Source organism: Giraffa tippelskirchi, chromosome 5, assembly GCF_054371585.1.
Source record: "Giraffa tippelskirchi isolate mGirTip1 chromosome 5, T2T-mGirTip1v1.2.pri, whole genome shotgun sequence".
In the NCBI taxonomy this organism is placed as follows: domain Eukaryota; kingdom Metazoa; phylum Chordata; class Mammalia; order Artiodactyla; family Giraffidae; genus Giraffa; species Giraffa tippelskirchi.
In genome coordinates, this window is record NC_137279.1 from 86221333 (window position 1) to 86246991 (window position 25659).

The following is a 25659-nucleotide window of genomic DNA, read 5'->3' on the forward strand; positions in this document are numbered from 1 at the left end:
TGTACCATACGATTAAAAATGTTTTTTTGTGTGTTTGTCTTTTATGTATTATTTGCATGAAAAGTATAAATCTATTACAGTACAGTACTATATAGCTGATTGTGTTAGTTGGGTACCTAGACTAACTTTGTTGGACTTACAAACACACACTCAGACCAGAATTCATTCGTATGTAGGGGACTGACTGTAACGAGAACTAAGCAGCACCCTGCAGAGGGTCTGGAGACATGCAGGCCAGAAACTCACAGGGGACTGAAAAATCTCTGAGATTCTAGTTCTGCTTCTGGGGAGGTCATTAAAAAATAAACTTCTCAGCCATTCTCTTTGTACTAGTAGAGTTTCCAAACCAACACTGATGTAACTGAATCACCAACTATGGGCTGCTTTCTGAGACAATTTCTGACACTCAGAGGGTCATCAGATGATCACATTTGGATTCTTACAGATTTAATACAGCTAATGTGGTAGAGATCATGCATACCTATTTTATTACACTTCACAGATACTTCATTTTTGCAAATTGAAGGTTTCTGGCAAATCTGCACCATTTTTATACTTGCACCATTTTTCTAACAGCATTTTCTTACTTTGTGCCTCTGTGTCATATTTTGGTAATTCTCACAGTATTTCAAATTTTTTCATTGTTTGTTATTAGTTGCTATTCGTTATCTGTTATGATCTGTGATCAGTGATCTTTTAAAAATTCTTTTTAAATTTTTAATTGGAGGATAATTGTTTTACAATGTTGTGCTGGTTTCTGCTGTACAACAACGTGAATCAGCCATAAGTATACATATATCCTCCTCTCTCTTGAGCCTCCCTCCCACCCCACTCCCCACATCTCACCTCTCAAGGTCCTCATGGAGCACAAGGCTGAACTCCCTGTGTTTTACAGCAACTTTCCCACTAGCTATCCATTTTACATATGGATATTTCATATGTATGTATTTCAATGCTACTCTTTCAATTTGTCCTACCCTCTCCTTTACCTACTATGACCACAAGTCCATTCTCTATGTTTCTACTTCTGCCCTGCAAATAGGTTCATCAGTACCATTTTTCTAGATTCCATATATATGCGTTAGTATATGGTATTTGTTTTTCTGATTTACTTTACTCTGTATAACCTTCAATGTTACTATTGTAATTATTTTGGGGCAGCATAAACTGTACACATATAAGACAGTAAACTTAACAAATGTGTGTTGTTTTTTTTTTAACAAATGTGATATAGCATTATAAAATATTCAGACTGAAAGCATTTTCCAGGTGGACAGCAAAGGGACTCAGCTATACATATACATGTATCCATGCTCCCCCAAACTCCCCTCCCACCCAGCCTGCCACATAACACTGGGGAGAGCTCCCTGTGCTATACAATAGGTCCTTATTGGTCATCTGTTTTAAATATAGCAGTGTGTACCTGACTGCTTCATTTGCTGCCATTTCTGCCCCCCGTTTCTCTCTACCACCACTGTGCCCATCTCTTTCTTTTCTCTTGGGCCTCCCTGTTCCCTAAGACACAACAATATTGAAACTAGGCCAAGTAATAACATATATTGGCCTCTAAGTATTCAAATGAAAGGAACAGTCACATGTCTCCCACTTTTAAATCTAAAGCTACATAGGATTAAGCTAACTGAGGAAGGCATGTTGAAAGCCAAAACAGGTCAAAAGCAAGGCTTATTGCAACAGTGAGCCAAGTTGTGAATGCCTCAATCAGAGCAAAGCCGTAACTCTCTTAAATTCTTAAATTCTATAAAGTCTGAGAGAAATTAGAAAGCTGCAGAGAAAAGTTTGAAGCTAGCAGAGGTTGGTTCACAACGTTTAAGGAAAGAAGCCATAACCATAAAAAAGAAAAAAAAAATCAACAAAAAATGAGTGATGCTCAACATCACTCATTATTAGAGAAATGCAAATCAAAACCACAATGAGGTATCATTTCACACCAGTCAGAATGGCTGCTATCCAAAAGTCTACAAGCAATAAATGCTGGAGAGGGTGTGGAGAAAAGGGAACCCTCTTACACTATTGGTGGGAATGCAAACTAGTACAGCCACTATGGAGAACAGTGTGGAGATTCCTTAAAAAACTGGAAATAGAACTGCCATATGACCCAGCAATCCCACTGCTGGGCATATACACCGAGGAAACCAGAATTGAAAGAGACGCGTGTACCCCAATGTTCATCGCAGCACTGTTTACAATAGCCAGGACATGGAAGCAACCTAGATGTCCATCAGCAGATGAATGGATAAGGAAGCTGTGGTACATATACACAATGGAATATTACTCAGCCATTAAAAAAAAATACATTTGAATCGGTTCTACTGAGATGGATGAAACTGGAGCCCATTATACAGAGTGAAGTAAGCCAGAAAGAAAAACACCAATACAGTATACTAATGCATATATACGGAATTTGAAAGATGGTAACGATAACCCTATATGCGAGACAGAATAAGAGACACAGATGCATGGAACAATTTTAAGGACTCTGAGGGAGAAGGTGAGGGTGGGACGTTCTGGGAGAATAGCATTGAAACATGTATATTATCATATGTGAAACAGAACACCATTCCATGTTCGATGCATGAGACAAGGGCTCAGGGCCGGGGCAATGGGATGACCCAGAGGGATGGGATGGGGAGGGAGGTGGGTGGGGGGTCCAGGAAGGGGAACACATGTAAACCCATGGCTGATTCATGTCAATGTATGGCAAAAACTATTACAATATTGTAAAGTAATTAGCCCCCAACTAAAATAAATAAATTTATAAAATTAAAAAAAAAAAAAAAGTACAAAAAAGTGCTGATGTAGAAGCTGCAGCAAGTTATCCAGAAGATCTAGCTAAGATCACTAATGAAGGTGTCTACACTAAATAACAGGTTTTCCACATAGTGGAAACAGCCTTACACTGGAAAGATGCTGCTATTCAGGACTTTCATAGCTAGAGAGGATAAGTCAATGCCAGACTTCAAAACTTCAAAGGACAGGCTGACTCTTGTTAGGACCTAATGTAGCTGGTGACTTCAAGTTGAAGCCAATGTTTATTTACCATTCTGAAAATTCTAGGGCCTTTAAGAATTATGCTACATCTACTCTGCCTGTGCCCTACAAATGGAACAACAAAGTCTAGATAATAGCACATCTGCTGACAACATGATTACTTGATATTTTAAGCCCACTGTTGAGACCTACTGCTTAAGAAAGATTCCTTTCAAATTATTACTGCTCACTGACAATGCACTTAGTCACCTAAGAGCTCTGATGGAGATGTGCAATGAGATTAATGTTGTTTTCATGCTTGCTAGTGCAACATTCATTCTGCAGCCCATGGATCAAGGAGTAATTTCAACTTTTGAGTCTCATTATTTCGGAAATGTATTTCATAATGCTATAGCTTCCATAAATAGCAATTCTTCTGATGAATCTGGGCAAAATAAATTGAAGGCCTTCTGGAAAGGATTCACCATTCTAGATGCCGTTAAGAACATTCTGATTCATGTGAAGAGGCCAAAATGCCTCCATGGACAAGAGTTTGGAAGAAGTTGATTCCAACATCATGGATGAATTTGAGGGGTTCAAAACTTCAGTGGAGTAAATAACTGCAGATATGGTGGAAATAGCAAGGGAACTAGCATAAGAAGGAGAGTCTGAAGATGTAACTCAATTCTCATGATAAACCTGAACAGATGAGGAATTGCTTCTTATGGATGACCATAGTGGTTTCTTGAGATGGAATCTACTTCTGGTAAAGATGTGTAAAGACTGTTGAAATGACAACAAAGGGTTTGGAATATTACATAGACTTAGTTGATAAAGCAGTGGCAGGGTTTGAGAGGCCTGAGTTCAATTTTGTAAGAAGTTCTACCACAGGTAAAACACTATTAAAATGGCATTGCATGCTACAGAGAAATCATTTGTGAAAGGAGAAACAACCAATGTGGCAAACTTCATTGCTGCCTTATTTAAAAAAACTGCCTCAGCTCTCCAATTTCAAGCAACCACCACCCTAATCAGTGAGCAACCATCAGCACTGAGGCAAGACTCCCTACCAGCAAAAAGATTACAGTTTGCTCAAGTACTAGCATTTTAGTAATGAGCTATTTTTAAATTAAAGTATATACAATTTTTTTTAGATATAATACTATTTTACACTTAATAAACTACAGTATAATGTAAAGTGAAAGTGAAAGTCACTCAATTGTGTCCGACTCTTTGTGACCCATGGACTGTAGTCCATGGAATTCTCCAGGCCAGAATACTGGAGTGAGTAGCCTTTCCTTTCAGGGGATCTTCCCAACCCAGGGATCAAACCCAGGTCTCCCTCATTGCAGGCGTACTCTTTACCAGCTGAGCCACAAGGGAAGCCCAAGAATACTGGAGTGGGTAGCCTTTCCCTTCTCCAGTAGATCTTCCTGACCCAGAAATCGAACTGGGGTCTCCAACATTGCAGATAGATTCTTTACCAACTGAGCTATCAGGAAAGCCCTAGTATAGCGTAAAGATAACTTTAACGTGTACTGGAAAACCAAAAATTTTGTGCTACTCACTTTATTACGATATTCACTTTATTGCCATGGTCTGAAACTGAACCTGTGGTATCTCCTAATGCCTGTACAGTAACAGATCTGTTAGAACCAGGGGGGGTAAAGCTAGGGTAGAGAGAAAGAACAAGCTAGATGGAGGGATATTATTATTGTGTGTCACTGTCAGCGTATCGTGGTTTCCCTCATAGCTCAGTTGGTAAAGAATCTGCCTGCAATGCAGGAGACCCCAGTGAGATTCCTGGGTTGGGACGATCCCCTGGAGAAGGGAAAGTCTACCCACTCCAGTATTCTGGCCTAGAGAATTCCATGGACTGTATAGTCCATGGGGTAGCATAACACATAAGACAAGATCTCGAGAAGGGACCCATAGAAAATGGTTTTCTTGGGTCGTATCAGACAAGCCCAAGGGACAAGAAATGATATGAAAATCTTCTGACAAAACCAGGAAACTTATGGGATTGGGCAACATGGATTCCAAATGGTAATAGGGAAGGGTAAGACTGAACTTTAGGGTAGCGGGCAGTGCTTTTTAAACTGTTTATTTAAACTATACCTGACACACTGAAGTCACTAGATACATGCTGATTTCATTCATCTAGGTGGCACAGTGGTAAAGAATCTTCCTGCCAATGCAGGAGATGGAAGAGACGCTGGTTTGATCCCTGGGTCAGGAAAATCACCTGGAGAAGGAAATGGCAACCCACTCCAGTATTCTTGCCTAGAAAATTCCATGGACACAGGAGCCTGGTGGGCTACAGTCTGTGGGTCACAGAGAGTCAGACACCACTGAGCATTTGAGCACACGTTCAATAAGTATTTATCAGGAACATTATATAAGACAGAAACCTATTGGGCATACAGATGAATAAGCAAAACCTGTGCTTCCAATGCTTTCCGATCCTGATGGAAGAAACAGATATAAACCATGGGTGCAGCATGAGGCTGTGTCACATATGAGGGAGCCATTCAGGGTGTAAGACCACAGAAGAGGAACAGTGCAGAGGGGAAACAGTACCTGAAGAAGGAGTACCAGCTCAGGCAGGTGAAGAAGTGGGCAGAGAGGAGGGGAGGCCATGGGAGGCACTCTAGGCAGAGGGCAAGACCGGGGCAAAGACACAGATGTGGAGAAACCCACAGCATGGTAGAGGCACTGCAAATGACTCTGTAGGAAGAGACCTGACTGAGAAGAGTCAGGATTTTACCTTGAAGGAAGAAAAGCAGGTACGTGATACCAAAAGATTTTCATTCTTTCAACTTTTACCTGAGGGATGACATAGAGGGTAAATCTATAAGGGACAAGATAGGAAGCAGTGCTCTAGGTGAGAAATATGAAGGCTAAAGCTAAAGAGGTGGTGATAACACAGAGCCAAGGAGACAAACCTGTAATATCTTCAGGGGGCAGAAATCACAGGACTTGGAAACTAATTGTCTACCGGCAGGGAACAGGGAGGGAAGGAGGGAAAGGAGGAGGAAGGCAGGGAGCAGACAGGAATACCTGTAGAATGAGTTTTACAATTCTGATTTAAGTGACTGAGTAGAGACTGGCATCCTGTACAGAAAATTCCAGAGAAGGATTATGGATAAGAGAATGAAATTGGGAAAGTTTGTAACAGCTCACTGGAGATACCCACTATCCACAAGTGGAGAGTTCAAGAAAAGATCTGGCCTAGAGATAAACATAAGTTAAAACCATGGGAAGTGGGGGAAAAAAAAAAAAAAGCAACAAGGACTAATCCCAGGAGAAAGCCCCTGGGGATTTCACCTAAGGGGCAGGTGAAAAAAAAGGATCCTGGAAAGCAGCTAGCAGAGAAAGAAGGGAAGAGTGGCAGGTGTGGAGGTGGGGTGCCCCAGAACTAGGAAAGGGGAGTGATTTGTTCCCCGTGATGCACACTGCGGAGAAAGGCTGGTTCAATTTGCCAATTAGTTGGCCCTTCAGTGACCTGGACTGGTTGTTTCAGGAAAGATTGGTAGGCAGCAGATTGATGGAGGTCGAAGGGCTAATGGCCAGAGTGGGGTAAAATGCAGACAATGGGGATAAATGTGGGTGGCCTGAAGCTTGACTATGAAGGAGAGAAAAGAGATAGGCTAGGTGGACATGCAGGGACAAGAAAGGTGTGATTTTTGTTTTGTTTTTAAGATGGAAAAGACTTGACCTTATCTATCTGCAGTGGAGAAGAAAGCACAGTGAAAGATCCAGATGATGATTCAGGAGAGAGAGCTGATGGCTCAGGGTTTAAGAAGAGGCAAGATGAGCAGAAGGCAGAGGCAGGTGAAAGGATTAATCTGGGACAGGAGAAGGACACTGTACACTAAGATGGAAGCTTAGGGGACAAAGGAAAAGCAGGAAGGCTGAAGGCAAAGCAACCTGGGGCCAAGTCTAGGGACCACAAATGTGTATGAACTAGTGTCACACGGCTAAAATGGATAGGTAATGCTGGATTAATATAGAACTTTGTACATGTCAGTTATGCCTCAAAACAAAATGGCTGGGGAAAAAAGAACAAAAGATTATCAGCTCAGTTCAAAAGTGCTTGAAATGGTCACTTTTTGCCTCAAAATTGCAATATCAATAACTTAGACTCAAATAGTGCTTGCTGTGTTCCAGGTACTAGTTTAAGGGATGTACATGTATTATTAACTTACTGATCCTCATAATCACCCTGAAAGTTAGGCACTATTATTATTCCCATTAGACAGATAAAGAAGCTGAGGCACACAGCTAGTAAGACCGAAGCTAAGGCTCAAAGCCTGCCAGTCTTGCTTTAAGCTTGGTGCTTTTAACCATTGCATCACCTTGCCTCCCAACAGGCTCACTGCTTCCACCTGTAGTCTCAGCCACCCTGTTTTATCTTCTTCATTGCACTGACATCCCCTAAAAAGGCCTCGTGTGTCGTCTGTTTGATCCTCCACCCCAACTTCCAATGTGAGTTCCTCACCAGCAGGAACCTTGTTGTCCTTCTTCACAGTATTCCCAGTTCTCAGAATCTAAGCCTTGCATCTGGGGAAACTAATAAATATCCACTGAATGAAGGAAGGGAACTGAAACTAAGGAGAAACAAATCATCAGGCAATGGTGGCCTGCTGCGATGGAACAGCAGGTGTGGTGGGAGCCTGGAAGTGACAGGAGGTCAGGGGTGTGCTTGCCTGAATAAGCCAGATGCCCGGGTCTGGCAGGTGTAACAGGTACGCAGCAAATACTCCTGAGCCACCGGTCACTGTCTAGATGACACCAGTCCTGTTTTAAGAGGCTCTAATCTCCAAAGGGCTCCAAGCCCTTCCCCATGTTGGATGGTCTGCCACCGTGGGAAGAGAGATGCCTCCAGGGGAACAGGATCTCTCCCAGGAAACCTGTCCAGGAGTCAGAGAAACTGCACAGGGCAAAGCAAGGCAAGCAGAACAGGGGCAGAGGCCCCACCTGGCTCTGAGCCCCGGGGGAAGGGCCAAGGGCAGCTGTTGCCAAAAGATACAAAGATAAATGTCCCCCAGGGTAGGGGATGGTGGGAATGAGGGAGGAAAGAAAAGCAGACAGAGAGAGCAAGAGAGGCAGCACACACAATGAAAGTGAGGACTTTCACTAAAGGCGCTGCTAAAAAACCCAGAAGGGGAAGGGCCCACAAGACTTCAAAGAAGACAGCAAAGCCTCCAGAGTAAACAAGTTTCCTCTGCACAACAAAGGGCCTGCCTGGGGCAGCTCTACTGGAAAGATAAACACCGAATTAAATGAAAGCTCCCTAATGTGGAAGCAAGACTCTAGTTAAAAGGAAAAGAAAACCTGCCAACCCACAGTTCCACTCTGAAGCTTCAAGGTGCCCCATTACAGAGAAAAATCCTAATGGAGTCAACAAATGCTTCTGGGGAAAGCATTTACGGAAAAAGCATTTACGGTAAAAAGGAATGTGTTCCTAGCGGTTTATAGACAGTAAGGAAGCAAGTGGGGCAGTAAAAAGGAAGTGACTTTGGGGCTTGATAAGAAAATATTTCCCATTCCAGATCTGTAGAATTCCAAACACTGATACTCAAAGGAGGTTTCACATCCTGGCCATGGCACTATACCACAAACACAGGGTACTTGATTATTCATCTAATGCGGCTCTCTCATCAAATCACGGGACTTCAGAGATCTGGTCCACTGTCCTCACAGCATACACGAGGTCATGGAGTTGAGATACTGAACTGGAGAACTAGACAATGGCTAACATGTATAGAGTTCCCTGGTGGCTCAGACGGTAAAGTGTCTGCCTACAATGCAGGAGACCCAGGTTCAATCCCTGGGTTGGGAAGATCTCCTGGAGAAGGAAATACCTCCAGTATTCTTGCCTGGAAAATCCCATGGACAGAGGCGCCTGGTAGGCTACAGTCCATGGGGTTGCAAAGAGTCAGACACGACTGAGCGACTTCACTTTCATATGCTAGGAATGATGCTGATTTAGCTGAATTATCTCCCAACACCTAGCTAGAAGATAAGAAAGATCTAGAAAGACTAGAAAGTTTGCCAAGGATCACCCAGCTAAGATCATGAACTTCTTATTGCAAAATTCAGACTTAAATTGAAGAAACTAGGGAAAACCACTAGACCATTCACGTATGATCTAAATAAAATCACTTATGATTATACAGTGGAACTAACAAATAGATTCAAGGGATTAGATCTGATAGACAGAGTGCCTGGAGAACTATGGACAGAGGTTCATGACATTGTACAAGCGGCAGGGATCAAGACCATCCTCAAGAAAAAGAAATGTAAAAAGGCAACATGGTTGTCTGAGGAGGCCTTACAAATAGCTGAGAAAAGAAGAGAAGCTAAAGGCAAAGGAGAAAAGAAAAGATACACCCATTTGAATACAGAGTTCCAAAGAATAGCAAGGAGAGATAAGAAAGCATTCCTCAGTGATCAATACGAAGAAATAGAGGAAAACAATAGGATAGGAAAGACTAGAAATCTCTTCAAGAAAATGAGAGATATCAAGAGAACATTTCATGCAAAGATGGGCACAATAAAGGACAGAAACAGTGTGGACTTAACAGAAGCAGAAGATACTAAGAAGAGGTGACAAGCATATACAGAAGAACTATACAAAAAAAGATATTAATGACCCAGATAACCACGATGGTGTGATCATTCACCTGGAGCCAGGCATCCTGGAATGTGAAATCAAGTGGGCCTTAGAAAGCATCACTATGAATAAAGCTAGTGGAAGTGATGGAATTCCAGTTGAGCTATTTCAAATCCTAAAGGAAGATGCTGTAAAAGTGCTGCACTTAATATGCCAGCAAATTTGGAAAACTCAGCAGTGGCCACAGGACTGGAAAAGGTCAGTTTTCATTCCAATCCCAAAGAAAGGCAATGCCAAAGAATGCTCAAACTACCACGCAACTACACTCATCTCACATGCTAACAAAGTAATGCTCAAAATTCTCCAAGCTAGGCTTCAACAGTATGTGAACCAAAAACTTCCAGATGTTCAAGCTGGGTTTAGAAAAAGCAGAGGAACCAGAGATTAAATTGCCAACATCCGCTAGATCATTGAAAAAGCAAGAGAATTCCAGAAAGACATCTACTTTTGCTTTATTGACTACACCAAAGCTTTTGACTGTGTGGATCACAACAAACTGGAAAATTCTTCAAGAGATGGGAATACCAGATCACCTTACCTGCCTCGTGAAAAATCTGTACGCAGGTCAAGAAGCAACAGTTAGAACTGGGCATGGAACAACAAACTGGTTCCAAATTGGGAAAGAGTATGTCAAGGCTGTATATTGTCACCCTGCTTATTTAACTTATATGCAGAGTACATCATGCGAAATGCCAGGCTGGACGAAGCTGGACAAAGCACAAGTTGGAATCAAGATTGCCAGGAGAAATATCAATAACCTCAGATATGCAGATGACACCACCCTTATGGCAGAAAGCGCAGAAGAACTAAAGAGGCTCTTGATGAAAGTGAAAGAGGAGAGTGAAAAAAAACTGGCTGAAAACTCAACATTCAAAAAAGGAAGATCATGGCATTCTGTCCCATCACTTCATGGCAAATAGATAGGGAAACAATGGAAACAGTGACAGGCTTTATTTTTTGGGGTTGCAGATTCACTGCAGGTGTGACTGCAGCCACGACATTCAAAGATGCGTGCTCCTTGGAAGAAAAGCTATGACCAACCTAGACAGCATATTAAAAATCAGAGACATTACTTTATTGACAAAGGTCCATATAGTGAAAGCTATGGTTTTTCCAGTAGTCATATGAATGTAAGAGTTGGACCATAAAGAAAGCTGAACACCGAAGAATTGATGCTTTTGAACTGTGGTGTTGGAGAAGACCCTTGACAGTCTCTTGGACTGCAAGGAGGTCAAATTAATCAATCCTAAAGGAAATCAGTCCTGAATATTCATTGGAAGGACTGATGCTGAAGTTGAAGCTCCAATACTTTGGCCACCTAATGCAAAGAACTGACTCATTAGAAAATACCTGATGTTGGGAAAGATTGAGGGCAGGAGGAGAAAGGGACGACAGAGGATGAGATGGTTGGATGGCATCACCGACTGGATGGACATGAGTTTGAGCAAGATCCAGGAGTTGGTGATGGATAGGGAAGGCTGGAGTGCTGCAGTCCATGGGGTCACAAAGAGCTGGACACAACTGAGTGACTGAACTGACTGACCCAGCTAAGAAATGGTTGACTTAGCATTCAAGCCTAGAATTCACCTGAAAAGTGCCAGAACCCAAGTTCTTCATTGCTTCTCTAGTCTGTGGGTCTAGCACTCCCTCTGTCATACCACACTGCCTTTTCATTTCTGTGATAGTTAATTTTGTGTGCAAATTTGGGGGAGCAATTGTGTTGATACTTGACCAAACACCATTCTAGATATTGCTGTGAAGGTACTTTTCATACTAGAGCAAACATTTAAATCAATAGATTGAATAAAGCAGATTACCCTCCATAATATAGCTGGGCTTCATCCAATCAGTTGAAAGTCTTAACAGAACAAAGACTGACCTCCTGGGAAGAAGAGGGAATTGTGCCAGCAGACCACTTTAAGACTTGAACTGCAACTCTTTTCTGGGTTTTCAGCCTGGAGCCTACCCTGCAGATTTTGGACTCGCCACACCTCTGTAACCATGTGAGCCAATTCCTTAAAATGAGTACATGTGTGTGTATCTCCCTAAGACAATTTACATCACTCCACAGGCCAGATTCTCACTTACAAAAGTTGGAGAGGGCCCCACTACTTCCCTTTCTCTGCAGGGATGTATGATACACAAAGCGCACATTCAAGCCATGCTCAACCTCCATAAAGAGACACACTCAGTGCTTTGACATGTTAAACTCTGAAGCAAGTATACTGAGCCAGACAGGTTTTCTTAAAATGAACCTAGATGTTTCCACATGTAGAACGTCAGTTACATTCCTCTTAGGGAGAATGGTATACAGAAGATGCCAAGTAGCTGAAGTCTCATGTGTACTACTGTAATTTGAAAAAAAAAAAATCAAAAATCACCAAAAAGGTTATGAAAGGAGAGGGCACGTAGCTGACGGGCCCAGTATCGCAACGCTGACCACCTGTCACAGCCTGAAGAGTGTTACCACGCTGGTCTCTACCTGCAGCCTCAACCACCATCACTCATCACCATGAGCACTCTCCTCAGCCTTCCCGTCTCCCCCCTAGGCCATATGACCTCAATTCCACCTACTCCCAGACTTCTCAGGTTGCTCAGTGGTAAAGAATCCCCCTGCCAATACAGGTGATGCAGGAGATGCAGGTTTGATCCCTGGGTCAGGAAGATCCCTTGAAGGAGGAAATGTCAACCCACTCCAGAATTCTTTCTGGGAAAATCTCATGGACAGAGGAGCCTGGTGGGCTACAGTCCACAGGGTTGCAAAGAGTTGGACATGACTGAGTGACTGAACATACACAGACACACACACATAAAAACACACTACCTACTCCTGCCATTCAAGGTCATCCTTCTTCATCAAGCAGACTGTTAAGAAGTCACTCCCTGCTGAAAATTCTACTCAATCTCCATATTTGTTTTGGCACAGAGTAAACACTGAATAAATGCTGCTGACAATGACTAAGATGACACACATCCTTTCCCACAATCATTGACCATGTCCATCACTTTATTCAACAAGTATTTATTGTGTGAGGAATAGGCCTCCCGTGCCCCACCCCCCCTCACCCCTACCCTAGAGCTTGTACTTTACTGAAAATGGATGACATTATGTATCTGGTAGACAGTGGGCTAAATGCTGATGGTAGCAGCACCAGCCAAGGGTGAAAAGAACATAGAAAGCGAGAGGGAAAAAGTGTTTACATTTTTGGGAAGGGGCAGGAAAGGCAATGGGACAGTGGGAGCTGGAAGGCAGCCTTCCCAGAAGACAGGATAGTGAAGGATGACTAGAATGGCTGCCTGGAGGTAAAGGCAGGAAACGCTGCCAGTGGGAATAGCACTGAAATGGTAGGGAGGTGCTTGGGGAGGAGTAGGGGGAAGGTAAGAAGGAAAAAATGATAGGTAGGGGTCCCTGTTGGAATCTCTATTCATTCCCCAAAGAGAATCCTTCCTGGTATCACAGGAAATCATATCAACCTACCCCCACCCAAAAGAGCCCTACAGGGTCTGGAAGGGGAAGGAAAGAGCAGCTCCCACAGCAGGAGGGGAAGAAGACCTAGCTCTCAGAGTAGTCTATATGAAATGCTTTTCTCTTCAAAAGGCCAAACCATGCTATCCTGCCCTCTTTAGCAATGGCTGAGAAGTCGGTTCTGATTAGGTACTTAGAGGCTAGATCAAGCTCCTCAGACAGTTATATGATAACAAGGTTCCAACACTCATCCTCTAGATAACTTCTCTGTGTCCAACCTCTTTCACTCCAGGAATAAGTGGCTTCACCAGAGACAACGCCCTTTACTTTCCAGTTAGAATATCTTGGTACATGTGCATCCTGGCTGCCAGTTGTATTGTGGGTTCAAAAGCCTTTGAGGTGCAGCCATGACTCTCCACCAACAAGGGGGCAGAGCATTGCCAAAGAAGAGTTAATAATGTAAAGGCACTGATGTACATTAATGTGAATAATGCAAATAATGTATCTAATCCTGCTAGCAGCTCTGAGGGCAAATCCTCCAGTTCAGAAGTGAGCAGATCAGCTTTTGTTCTCTGAGTAATGTGGCCAGTGATAGGTCTGCAATAATGAAAAGTAAATCTTCCTCCCAGTATAGACACTTAGTTCCTTTTTCCAGAATGAACCACAGTTACCAGTTCTGGAGATGTTCTATGCATAGCGGGCATGTATGAAAACACATATTTACATGTATATATTTTTATACAATATAATTGGCATGCTACCAATTCACAGTTCTACATCTTGATTTTTGTTTTTTAAACTCAGCAAAATATCTTGGAGATGATTTTTTATCAGTTCACAGAGAACCAATTCATCCTTTTTAGAGGTTCTGCAATATTCCATTACTTGTAACCATAAATTATTTTAAAATCCCCTCTTGCTAGTTCCAATTTTTATAACTTTATGTATGCATCGTTTCACACATGTATGGGTGTACCCTTAAGAGGAATTATTAGAAGAGAATTTGAGGGTGATTTGGGGGTCAAAAGCATGTGAAATTTTAAATTTAATGATTTCCATATTTTTCTCCATAGGGTTTATACCTTTACCACACACTGTGTCAACATGTGCATCTGAATTTATCTCTGAGCTTTCTATCCCAATCCACTCAGACACTTATTAATGCACCAGCACAGTTTTACAGCTTTATCGTATGTTTTTGTACCTGGAAAGTCACTCCTCCGTCATCACTCATCTTCTCTAGGATTTTTCCTATTCTTGCTTTTTCTCATTTTTAAAAATAGTAATAACTAACATGTATTTGGTGTTTACCATGTGCCAAGTACCAGATTTGGTATTTTAAATATATCTGCTTATCCAATCAACACAATGATTCTATGAGGAAGATACTACTGTTATTCCTACTTTTTCCAGAATAGGAAACTAAGGCACAAAGAGGTTATGAAATTTGCCCAAAATCACACAGCTAGTGACCAGAGCAACTTGAATGGAAACCGAAAATCTCTACCCTTCATCGCTTAGCAAAACTGCCTTTTGCAATGGGAGATTTCTTTTCCCATTTTCTAACTTCTTGAATTGAATGTTTAATTAATTTGATTTTCATGATTGATCACCTATTACTGTAAATAATTAAACCTTTGATTTTCCTCTGCGCACTCTTTTTATCTGTAGCCTATAGTTTTAAATATGATAGCTTACCAAGATGCCTACTTTGCTGATAAAAATTTGTATTGTAATGTTAAATGTATAGAATAACATAAGGAGAATTAACATTTGTATGATGTTGAGATTTCCCAATCAAGAACTTTCCAACTATTTGATTTTCTTCATATAAACATATATATTTTATTATGATTATTCAGGTATTTTATCTTTTTTAAAGATAAAAAAAGTTATTTCAGTGGATATTTTCTTCCACTATGACTTCCAACTGGTTAATGTTAGAACAGGAAACCACAGTTATCTATATGTATTTACTGGACCTTACCTCTAAATTCTGATTTCTAGTAGCTTTCAGTTTATTTTCATGGGTTTCCCACATAAAAATATAAACAATATTAACTTGTTACCTAATATTCATACTTCTTGCTCCCACATTTACTGTTAGAGAGATGATAAAAGACACCTTGGTCTTGCTCCTGACTTTTAATGAGACTTGAAGATTGGAGATACTGGAATAATGTCTACCCTGAGGGTTTACAGAATTACAGAATTTAGAAATAGGAAAAAAAAACTACTTAGGTAATTGAAAATTATCTGATTTGTTTTATGAAGGTGATTTTGTATGAAAATTTTCTTTGGGATCTGATTTGGTAGTACAAGCAGCTCTACCATTAAAATGTGTTTCCTGATATCCAGTTTAAATGCTTCTTTGTTTGATAGTTTAAACATCTTTAATTTTCTGTTATAAAAGTAACACACATTCTTTAAAGAAAATGTAGAATCTAGAGAGAAACAGAGAAAATGTTTTTTAGGTGAAGTGGTTGCTCTGGGCTTGGGGGAACGATCCACCACCCACGCTGTGTATCTACCTGCCTGTTCACCCGCATCCACAGCAGTGACGGTCCCTACCTGGGTCTCCTGAGCTGCTGCTGTTCCTCTCACTCTCCCCGTCTTCCTGGCCATCAGCATTCTGCTGTGTGTGCTGTAGGCTCAGCTTGTGGCAGACCTCGAAGGCCTGCCCCACCGTCCGGACGATTCGCATAGCTTGGCTCTGGGAAGGATAAAGGAAAAAAGAGAATGAAGGATGTGGAGACCCTCTACAAGGACACAAGAAGGGTCAAGGTGGGAGAGAATATGCAAAAGGCATGCAGACAGACACCCATGAAGCCAGCAAGGGAAAAAGATGGAAAAACCTAATGTTGTTTGGCTGTGCACATGCTCACAAAGAAGTATGCAAAAACATTTTCCTTTCCCTCAATTACTCCAGAAAATACAAATTGTCACCACAGTTTGGAAGTAATCAGTCAACTGAATGGACAGATAGCAAAGATTCCAATTCTGGACTTAGCCCAATTCTACCTCCCATGTTTGTCAACAGTGGTTGATATGGTTCAGAATTCTTTTGCCAACCATGATTAAATGTTTCATGGGTTCATCACACTAAGAGTAACTCAGCTGTCATTTTCTTTTTCCTGCTAGAAATGGTGGGTTTCCCTGGTGTTCCTGCAGACCAAGGGCTGTGAAGATATAGGATTGAGAAGCCACGGTCTAAACAGCAGAACCAGCTGAGGACCAAAGTCCAGATCCCTTGGAATATCACTGGCAGCCAACCATATCTGAGGTGAGCTTCCCAGCCTTGCTCTAAAGACATCGCTCACTGGGTCCATTCCTTTGCTACTTTCGTTCTTTACTTTTCATTCTTCATTTTTCTTGCTATTTAACCTCTTCCTCTAACTGCCCAAACATTGTGCTTAACCTTAGCTCTTGGTATTCTACTACTTGGCTAGGACAGCAGGTGGATGGTGTTGTTCAGTCGCTAAGTCGTGTCCAACTCTTTGCAACTTCATGGACTGTCGCACTCCAGGCTTTCCGGTTCTTCATCATCTCCCAGAGCTTGCTCAAACTCATGTCCATTGAGTCGGTGATGTCATTCAACCATCTCATCTTCTGTCACCCCCTACTCTTCCTGCCTTCAATCTTTCCCATCATCAGGGTCTTTTCCATTGAGTAAGCTCTTTGCATCAGATGGCCAAAGTTATTGGAGCTTCAGGACAGCAGGAGACAGGACAAAAGAGCCTGTTCCTGAAAGGAGTCTTAAGTAGCCCGTACAGGCTATGAGGAGCAACCACATGCAAGATTTCCAGGGCATGGTCTCCAAAGTAGACAACTGATTATAATCTGATAATAGTTCTGCTTTCACTCTCCTTCAAAGACCAAGAATGAGTTCAATGAGAGCTGTGCAAGTTTTAAGAACTCAGGATGGGAAACTGAAGGTCACTGCTCCTTTTACAAAAGTGGTCCCCAACCATTCTGCCACCACAGACTGTGGAGTATTTAACTGTGGCTGTCACTCTACGCCTTGAGTCAAAGATTAATCACATCTTGGATAATCCGACTTCAGGTCAGTTGTGACTACCTAGGGACACTATCAGTTCACCCATCACGTTGGGAAAACAAAACAAAACAAGATAACATCAGCAGTCAAGCAGAGCTTCTCATCAGCAAACCAATTCAATTATAGACAAAAGCAGAGTCCAATGTTCTGATAGCCTGTAAGGCCTTGTTGAGGGTAAATGTGTGATTCATTTATGCTTTTCATAATATTGAAATTAGCTCATATTTCTCCATTACTATGCCCAGGAACCCCGAATAGCCTTAGACCCCATGTGTGGAACTGCTGCTCTAATTCACTCTCTGCAAGGTATGAGTCCCCAAATAGCTACCCTTACTATTTTCTCAAGCCTTCCATTACTTCTATGTCCCCTCTTTTCATTTGAAGTCAGAGCATTCATGTTCATGAAAAGGTATCTTAGCCAATCACCATCATATGCCTACTTCAGATCTCAGTCAACGTCTTCTCTTTCTGATGTTTCCCAAACTACTTCCTAGAAGTGACTGTTCTAGAGCTCAAACCTCTTTTAGCCCACAATGCGAACTCTAAGGGTGTTCTTAACTTATTTCTTACCTGGAACATCCTGACATGTCTGGATGATGACCACTTCAAGTGAGGCAGGAAGAAAGGAGTAACTTCTGTGGGATCCCCCATCACCCAGCGGTGGGTCAGAGCCTCTGCCCTGTATGTCCACACTTAACTTCCCTCTGTTTTCCAAAGGTCAAGCTGAGGCCCCTTCTCCCACCACAGGTTTGTGCTATCTGAGAGACAACAACTCCTTCTGCACCGGAAGTTGAGGAGCAGCAGGCACTGGTCTTAAGCAAGAAGCCTCCATCTTTCTCATTTCTCACATATATAAAAAAGTGTGATTTAGAGGGCACAGTCCCTAACCAATCCAGACCAAGTGCACCGCAGTTTTCACATCTCCTTTGGCAATCAAGCTGTGCTCTGATGAGAAGGCTGAGCCAGGAAGCTCAATTCTCAGGTGAAAATGGAGAAGAGTCTTTTCTACTCTAAAGAGTTCTCCCCTCAGGCCTTAGATCTGGTGTTGCTTATTCTCTTTAAGAGAATAAGAGCAGACTGCCTGCCTGTGGTTAATCTTTTACAGCAATGCTCATTCCCAGTTTACCAAACCTTAGAGATGCTGTAACCTGCGTACCAAGGACAGCCAGTGTCCATTATACACAGCCTTGCCCTTCTTCTGACCTTCAGAAATTTTGCTCTCTTATGCATTTTTACAAGAGACAGAAAAGGACAAATTTGGGGAAGTCTAGAAATAAAATACGGTAAGTCTAAATGATATGTAGAGATTATGTATTTAATTCCATTACTTCCTTATTTTACATAAATTAACCCAGATAAATCATAGTGCATAAGTACCTGCAAAGGCTGAGTTAGTCTTTTCCCAACTGTATCATTATCAGAGTAGAGACCCAGTTTCCCTCTTAAAAACATATGTGTGCTCAATCGCTCAGTCCTGTCTGACTCTTCATGACCCCATGAACAATAGCCCACCAGGCTCCTCTGTCCATGGAATTTTCCAGGCAAGAATACTGGAGTAGGTTGCCGTACGGAAAGTTCCAAATTTATTACTACATCTGTTGCTCTAAAATCTCAGGTTGTCCTAAGGAGGACATGTTACAAATTCCTCCAAATCTGTAAGTCACAGACACATCCTTAACTAACTCTTAAGATGATATTAAAAATGGAAGGGTCCTCAAACAAGTGTCCTTGAGTCTAAGGGATAAACTAGAGAAGAGATAGGATTTCTAAACGTGTCTTTGGAAGGAAACACATTGATATAAGTAAGAGGATGTAGCTGGTGGGAAATGACTTTTCAGAGAAACTGCATTTCTCATGTATCAAGCTGACAATAGATGATGAGATTCACTCAGGACTGAGCATATGCAGAAACTGGACCTTGGCTCAAATCCCTATTCTCTCACCTTCATCAGGGACAAACATCTGACACACACCCATAAGTCTCAGCCAACTATTTACAAGCCCAGAATGGTTGTAAGGAAGTGGCTAGTCTTAATGCTTAATATTCATATTAATATTTAATATTCCATGTCTCATTTTCACATTTTAGTACATTTACCATGATAAGCAACTGGCCCTCGCCTCTATCTGATTCTCTGGAAAAAGCGGAAAATGCAGACTTACAGTTCACTGGTCCTGATTTCCCTATGCTAGAAATGACTCCCCACCTCCCATTTCCTTCCTAGCCTCCCTTCCTCACATTTGCACTACAAAACACCTCTGTAAACTTCAACTGAAAAAGTGAATCACTGATGTTTATACTCTCTCCTTTGCCTCATAGAGGAATAAATATATAGTTAACATATATGAGAGCACCTCCCACAGTGCTTGGCATATACCAAGTGCTCAAGAAATGTTTTACTCTGAATATGGAATTCATTGTATCAAAGGGGAAATAAGACAGAAAACAAACAGTAGTTCAGAAAAGGCTGGGCTTACTTTATCAAGAACAGAAACATGAAGACACGAAGGGAATTGACTCTTAACGTAGGTAAGTTAGCATCAAAAGGGCTAAAGTCATCATCTCTCTGTCCCCATAGCAACAAAGAACTGGGCCAGATCATCTTTGGCCTGAGCTGGAGTGATGGTTTCTGCTGCAAGGAAATTGTTGAGTAAGAGTTCTGGATTGGCACATTCAGGGCTGAATAACGTGTTGATTTATCCTTTACTCCTCTTTAATGTGAAGGCTGTATTTCCATTCACAGTAAAAGGCCACAGTAGCATGTTTTATGATGAGCTCTCTGCATTTGAATATGTAATGAAGCTACCCTATCTGCTTCACAGAATGATTATATACATATAAGAGACTGTCCCTTCCGACTCACCACTCTAGCAGTTAGAAGGGGCTGGATGACTCCCAATTCTCTCCCAATTCTCTCACAACTGCTAGGTGAGTTCAGATGTCCCTTGACCTTTTAGGCTCCTCTTCCTTTACTAGTGAAAAGTCTACTTTCAGAAGATTCTATCTAAGAACGTTGTTGGGGGAACATTACTTGGAGGTGGCTCGGAGGGCCAGCCCACACCTGGCAGGAGCTCCTATCACTGGGAGCTCTTGCATGGCCATGCTGGTGCCTGCCTGCCAGGCCTACCCCATGTGGTGACTGGACCTTCTAGCCTTCTAAGCAAGAACACTAGTTCTGCCTGCACTTTGTAATGCAGGAATCACACATGCTGGGATGTATAGTTTATAAACCAGGTCTAACTCAAGAGGGAGAAGGTTTAAGAAAAACCCCTTCCAACAGCCCCCACAGGTCATCAGGAAGCAGGTGCTCACATTTCATGACCTTTGGAAAGCAAACTGGAGTTTTAGAGATGTGAAGGTAGCCAGGGATGAAGCAGAGCAAATAACCAGCATGTTGGGAAGGCAGCCTTTTTCAGCTCTAGGATATGACCATTCTCTGGAATTTGCTAGGTTAAAAAAAAAAAAAGCGTCATTATACTGTATTATTTCTGTACAAATCCAGTTCAGCGTTACATAAGCCACTGAAAGTATTTGGCCACATGGATCAAATCTTCCTGTCCAAAAGCCAGTTTTGTGTTAGCAACTCTAAAGTATCTGTGGACTTTCAGCTGTCAAGATTAGAATGGATATGGCTGCTTTGATGTTTTCAAAGCTGAGAAGGCGTATCTAACCTCAGAGCGGTTCTAGGCTGCAGATGGAGTGCACTGAAGCCCACGCGGGTGCCAATTACAGGCAATTTTGTAAGAAGAGGACTGGGTAAGAAGCTGTCTTAGAACTTTACAGCACTTATCCAAATGGCACCCAGAAATGTTTCTTTAAATCATCTGTTTAATCATATCGACAAAACCCTCTTTCTCCTCCCTCCAACCTCAATCCAACACAGAAGTCAAGATGCAAGAAATAGCTAGTCTCTTCTGTAAGCTTAATGTGGGTACCAACTGTATTGGTAGTCGGCATCAATATCTGATGAACTGCAGCAAAAATCATGAAAATATTAATAACGCTATATTCTCAGTGAGAGTGGGCTATCTACTCAAAAGCAGACAAGAGCCTGCAATGGTACCTTTAGTAAGATAGAAATCAGAAGGTTGATTTCTGCATTTTACTGGCCCACAGGAAAACAACAGTCAATCATGATTTTATTTTCTGTTTTCATTTTAAGCCATCTTGTTGGTTGGTGCTGTAAATCTGGGGAATCTTTTGAATGCTGCATATATGTAAAGAATGGTAATTACTGTTAGTCTTATTCTACAGCTGATTTAATAAATAACTGGCAGTGTTCTGAATTTCACTGTCCTGGAAAAAGTCCTCTCTATTTCACAATTCAGGGCAATAACTAAAGGAGTCATCAGATAAGTAAGGAAAGTGACTAGTGTGTGCTAAGTCACTTCAGTCGTGTTCAACTCTGTGCGACCCTATGGACTATAGCCTGCCAGGTTCCTCTGTCCTCCGTCCAGGGAACAATATTGGAGTGGGTTGCCATTTCCTTCTCCAGGGGATCTTCCCAACCCAAGGATCAAACTCATGTCTCTTAAGTCTCCTGCATTGGCAGGCAGGTTCTTTACCAATAGCACCATGTGGGAAGCCCAAAGTGACTAGAAGAAGCTCAAAATGCAAGGTGTATATGATGATAAATGACAATGACAGGGAAAGAAGACTGGGGGCACACTTCTTACAAGTAAGCATCTTTCTTAGTCTACCAGCTCTCTACTCCAGTTGACATCCCCTTCCCCTGCCACTCTGCTTCTTCTGAGAACTTGAGATTTATCTGCCAAGTGCTTCTGAATTCTAAGAAACTTCAAACTTCAGAAACTTCAGTAAGTCAGTTCTAGAATAACTCACAGGTTTATAATTTTTTTCATTTATCACAGCAAGAAAGTACAGTGCTCTTCTCTTGACCTTAACACCACAGAATCTCAGCAAAAATAGAACTGATGTTTCTTTAATGTGTTTTTTGAACCTTAGTAAAAGATTTAAGCTTATATCTATTGAGTGATTTCAATCTATAGACTCTGCAATGCTGAAGCAAGAAACTACATCTGAAACTGTATGTAGAGAAAGATCCAACAAACTTAGGCTCTGAACTGAGAAATGGGTTAGGTTTCTGTCTAACAGGTTCTTTAATGACCTTGATCATATAATTTGATCAAGGCAATGCCTTGGACACCAGAATACTGCTGCTATGGAGAAAGCTTAGTTTCAAAGTAGGTTTACACTTTCAACATTGACAGGAGATAGTGGACCTTATAAATTCCAATGGACTTCTGGGTTTTTCCTTATACTCTGTTAGTCCATGAACCATAGCAGCATAGAGAAAAGAAGGCTGAGTTAAAACCTCAGTACTGTCAGTAACCACCTAGATGACCACGAATGAGTTAATTTACTTTTCCAGGTACTGATTTCCTCTCCATAAACAAAGAGTTTTGGACTACATTAATTCTGAGACTTACGATTTCTGTATTTTGACTTCTCAACTCAACCCCACACCAACATTTAAAATATAAAAAAGAGGCTCCTTCCCTAAAGTTAGGATCTATCTCTCCTCCCTAACTTGAACTTGGCCAGGAAAGTACTCCTTCTTTAGCACATGACTGACATCATCATGCAAAATCCATGGCAAGCCCTTAAGGACAGCTAAAACCTTTTGTGCTGTGGCCCCAAACCTGATGGTGGCAGTATTACAGGAGGAAATGATTTCTCTTAACCCAAACCAATTGAGCCGTGATTGCAGGCAGAACAGTTTCAAGGAGCTACCCGTGAAGATAATGGGGAGATTCCTGTGGCTCTTGTTAATCACCAGCACTTCATGCACTGATGCGCTAATAAGCACGGTCACACCTAATCAGGGCAGCCAGCCACACCCACCTGGGGCTGGGAGCATATGACAGGAGCGTGACACCCACTACCCAGGAGGGGTCAAGAGACCACACAGAGGCTCTGCAGGAGGCAAAAGGCCTTGCAAATGAATACTGTCATCACATCCCCAAAGGAGGATTGCTAGTGTCGCCAGGAAGTGTCACTAACACTCTGGGCGAGGAAAAGACCCTCTTCCAACCCTTCCCTTCTGGCGCTGGTCTGAACAGTGCTGGGATCTCCCCACGACAATCCTGGTGATCCCTCCTAGTCACACAGAATTTGTTTCCTGAAGGTAACCTCACTCCACACACACAGATCAGCATTCCTGAGATGCCTTTCATCTTATTTGGCAGCTGGAGAAACTCAGACGCAGAGAGGCTCACATATATTTTATGAATTTCATGTAACAGAGTCAGGTGGCCAAAGCTTGGACTAGGAAGCAGGAAGCTAGGTTCTTATCTCAGGGGCATTGCTGACTCACTGTGTGACCAGGTATTTACTTTCCTGGGCCCTCTCTTTCTCCCACTATAAAATGGAGTCAGTATTAACCATACAAAGATATTAAGAGAAAAAAAGGAAAATCTGTGTCAAAGTGACTTGGACTATTCAGAGTTAAGGAGCTCTTCATAGCCCAGTAACAATTACAGCAGAATTCATTTACAAGTAGACCTTGGAGAAATAAGTTACTCCTCAGTCATGCAATTTCCTGATGAAGATAATAAAATGCAGTGGTGAAGGAGGTAAGCTCCAGAGTTAGACTTTCTAGGTATAGTTCTAACTCCACCACTATTTGGGGGGGGGGTGCTACATGTGGGATCTTAGTTCCCCAACCAAGGATCAAACCTGAGCCCCATTAAGCTGGAACTCAGAGTTCCAACCACTGGACCATGAGGGAAGCCTCTGCACCACTTATTATGAGTTACATCCCTTAAGCCTCCATTTTCTCATCCATAAAACGAAGAGCATCATAGGACCTACAGCTCACAGGGCTGCTGAAGGAATAAAGTAAGATAATTTAAATGAAGAGTCTAGAACATTCACAAGCACATAGCAAGTAACCCAAACTGACTGGATATTATTTGACTCAATAATGTAAGGATGGATAATATAGAGTAATAGATGAATGGCTGATAATGTTATCTCCCTACAATATTCTGCTACCTAACTTCTGATGAAGGCCCAACTGAAAAAAATCAGCTCAAGATTAAAGTCCCAAAGATGAGAACCACATCAGCTATATGGGTAACTAAAGGAAGATCCATAGGTATAGTATAACCACGATGCTGGCAGCCAGGTGCAGGGAGGTCATCTACCAGGAAATTTGAGAATTTGACCCGTATTATTAACTATAGAAGATACAATCACGTTTCCCATGGTGAACTATAAGGTAAGGATGACCCACATGAGAAGTCTGTCATGGAAAATGCCATGAGGACACACATCATGACAAGATGTGAAGAGCAATAACCAAGCCTTAACATAGCAAGGAGCTCATAGAAGGTTTCTCTACACTATGATCAACATAAAGGCTCTGGAGAACACCCAGGTCCACTGGCTTCCAGTCAAGAGACCTTCCCATGTGTGCTCAGTCGCTTTAGTCGTGTCTGACTCTTTGCAATCCCATGGACTGTAGCCTATCAGGATCTTCTGTCCATGGAATTTTCCAGGCAAGAATACTGGAGTAGGTTTCCAGGTTCTCCTCCAAGGGATCTTCCCGACCCGGGGATTGAACCTGCGTCTCCTGTGGCTCCTGCATTGCAGGAGTTCATTCTTTACTGCTGAGCTTCAGTCAAGAGACCTCCCTACTGACCCACAACAACCAGAAACATCCCTACAAGACACACTTACTCAGGGTATTTAGTCCTTTCCCCCTCACCTCTTAAGTATTCCTACCATTTGCCAATTAAAACTCCTTCCCAAGCTAACTATTATCTCTCCAAACCAGAAATGCTTTATAAGAAAGTAAATCACCAGATCTGTAGACTAACCAGGGTAAGCTCGCAAAACCTTGCAGACATGGTCCCACTCCTCCCCAATTCTGTTTCCTTTGCTGAACAATTAATTCACTTTTCTTTCCTGGCGTGGAAACCAGCCCTTCCACCTATAGTTCAGCAGCAATGGGGCTCACAGCCCAGGCTGTCTATAAACAATTCCTTCAGCCACGTGGCTACAGGCCAACAAAGGGCCTGAGAACCAGCTCGGAAGAGTTACAGTCTCAGTAGGTGAGGGTAAAAGGGATAGAGAAAATAAAAGAGCCAGAGATCAGCATTAGCTCTGAGACATGGGCAAAACTGGTATGATAGGGAACCAGATGACTACTCCTTTGTCACTGGGTAATAAGAACTTCATTCTGTGCTTCTCTTCAAGATCAAAGTTCCAGTGGGCATTGTTCTTAGACTCAGGTTTTGGCAGAAGGACTGGACGATCCCACTGTGTTTGTGCTGCTGTACCAGATCAGACGGTGAAGCAAATACAACGATCTCCTTTACCTAGAGTTCCTGCTCAAAATCCTTTTGTTCTACATGTCTCCCTGATTCTAGCCAGTCAGTGCCTATTCATGGGACCTTGGGCAAGTCATTTAAACTTTCAATTTACTTATCCCATGAAAATTA

At 42.1% G+C, this 25659-nt stretch overlaps 1 protein-coding gene and 1 non-coding gene across 3 annotated transcripts in view; one reads left to right on the forward strand and one right to left on the reverse strand.

Annotated features, from left to right (window-relative positions):
• NOS1AP (nitric oxide synthase 1 adaptor protein) overlaps window positions 1-25659 on the reverse strand; it is a 339905-nt gene that overhangs the window by 18764 nt on the left and 295482 nt on the right. For both annotated transcript variants that reach the window (XM_081491516.1, XM_081491514.1), the window contains exon 6: window positions 15705-15846. In XM_081491516.1, the coding sequence (XP_081347642.1) occupies window positions 15705-15846 (142 nt within the window). The remainder of the gene's footprint in view (window positions 1-15704; window positions 15847-25659) is intronic.
• TRNAC-ACA (transfer RNA cysteine (anticodon ACA)) lies at window positions 8762-8833 on the forward strand. Its single transcript has one exon. It is a non-coding gene; the product is annotated as a tRNA-Cys (tRNA).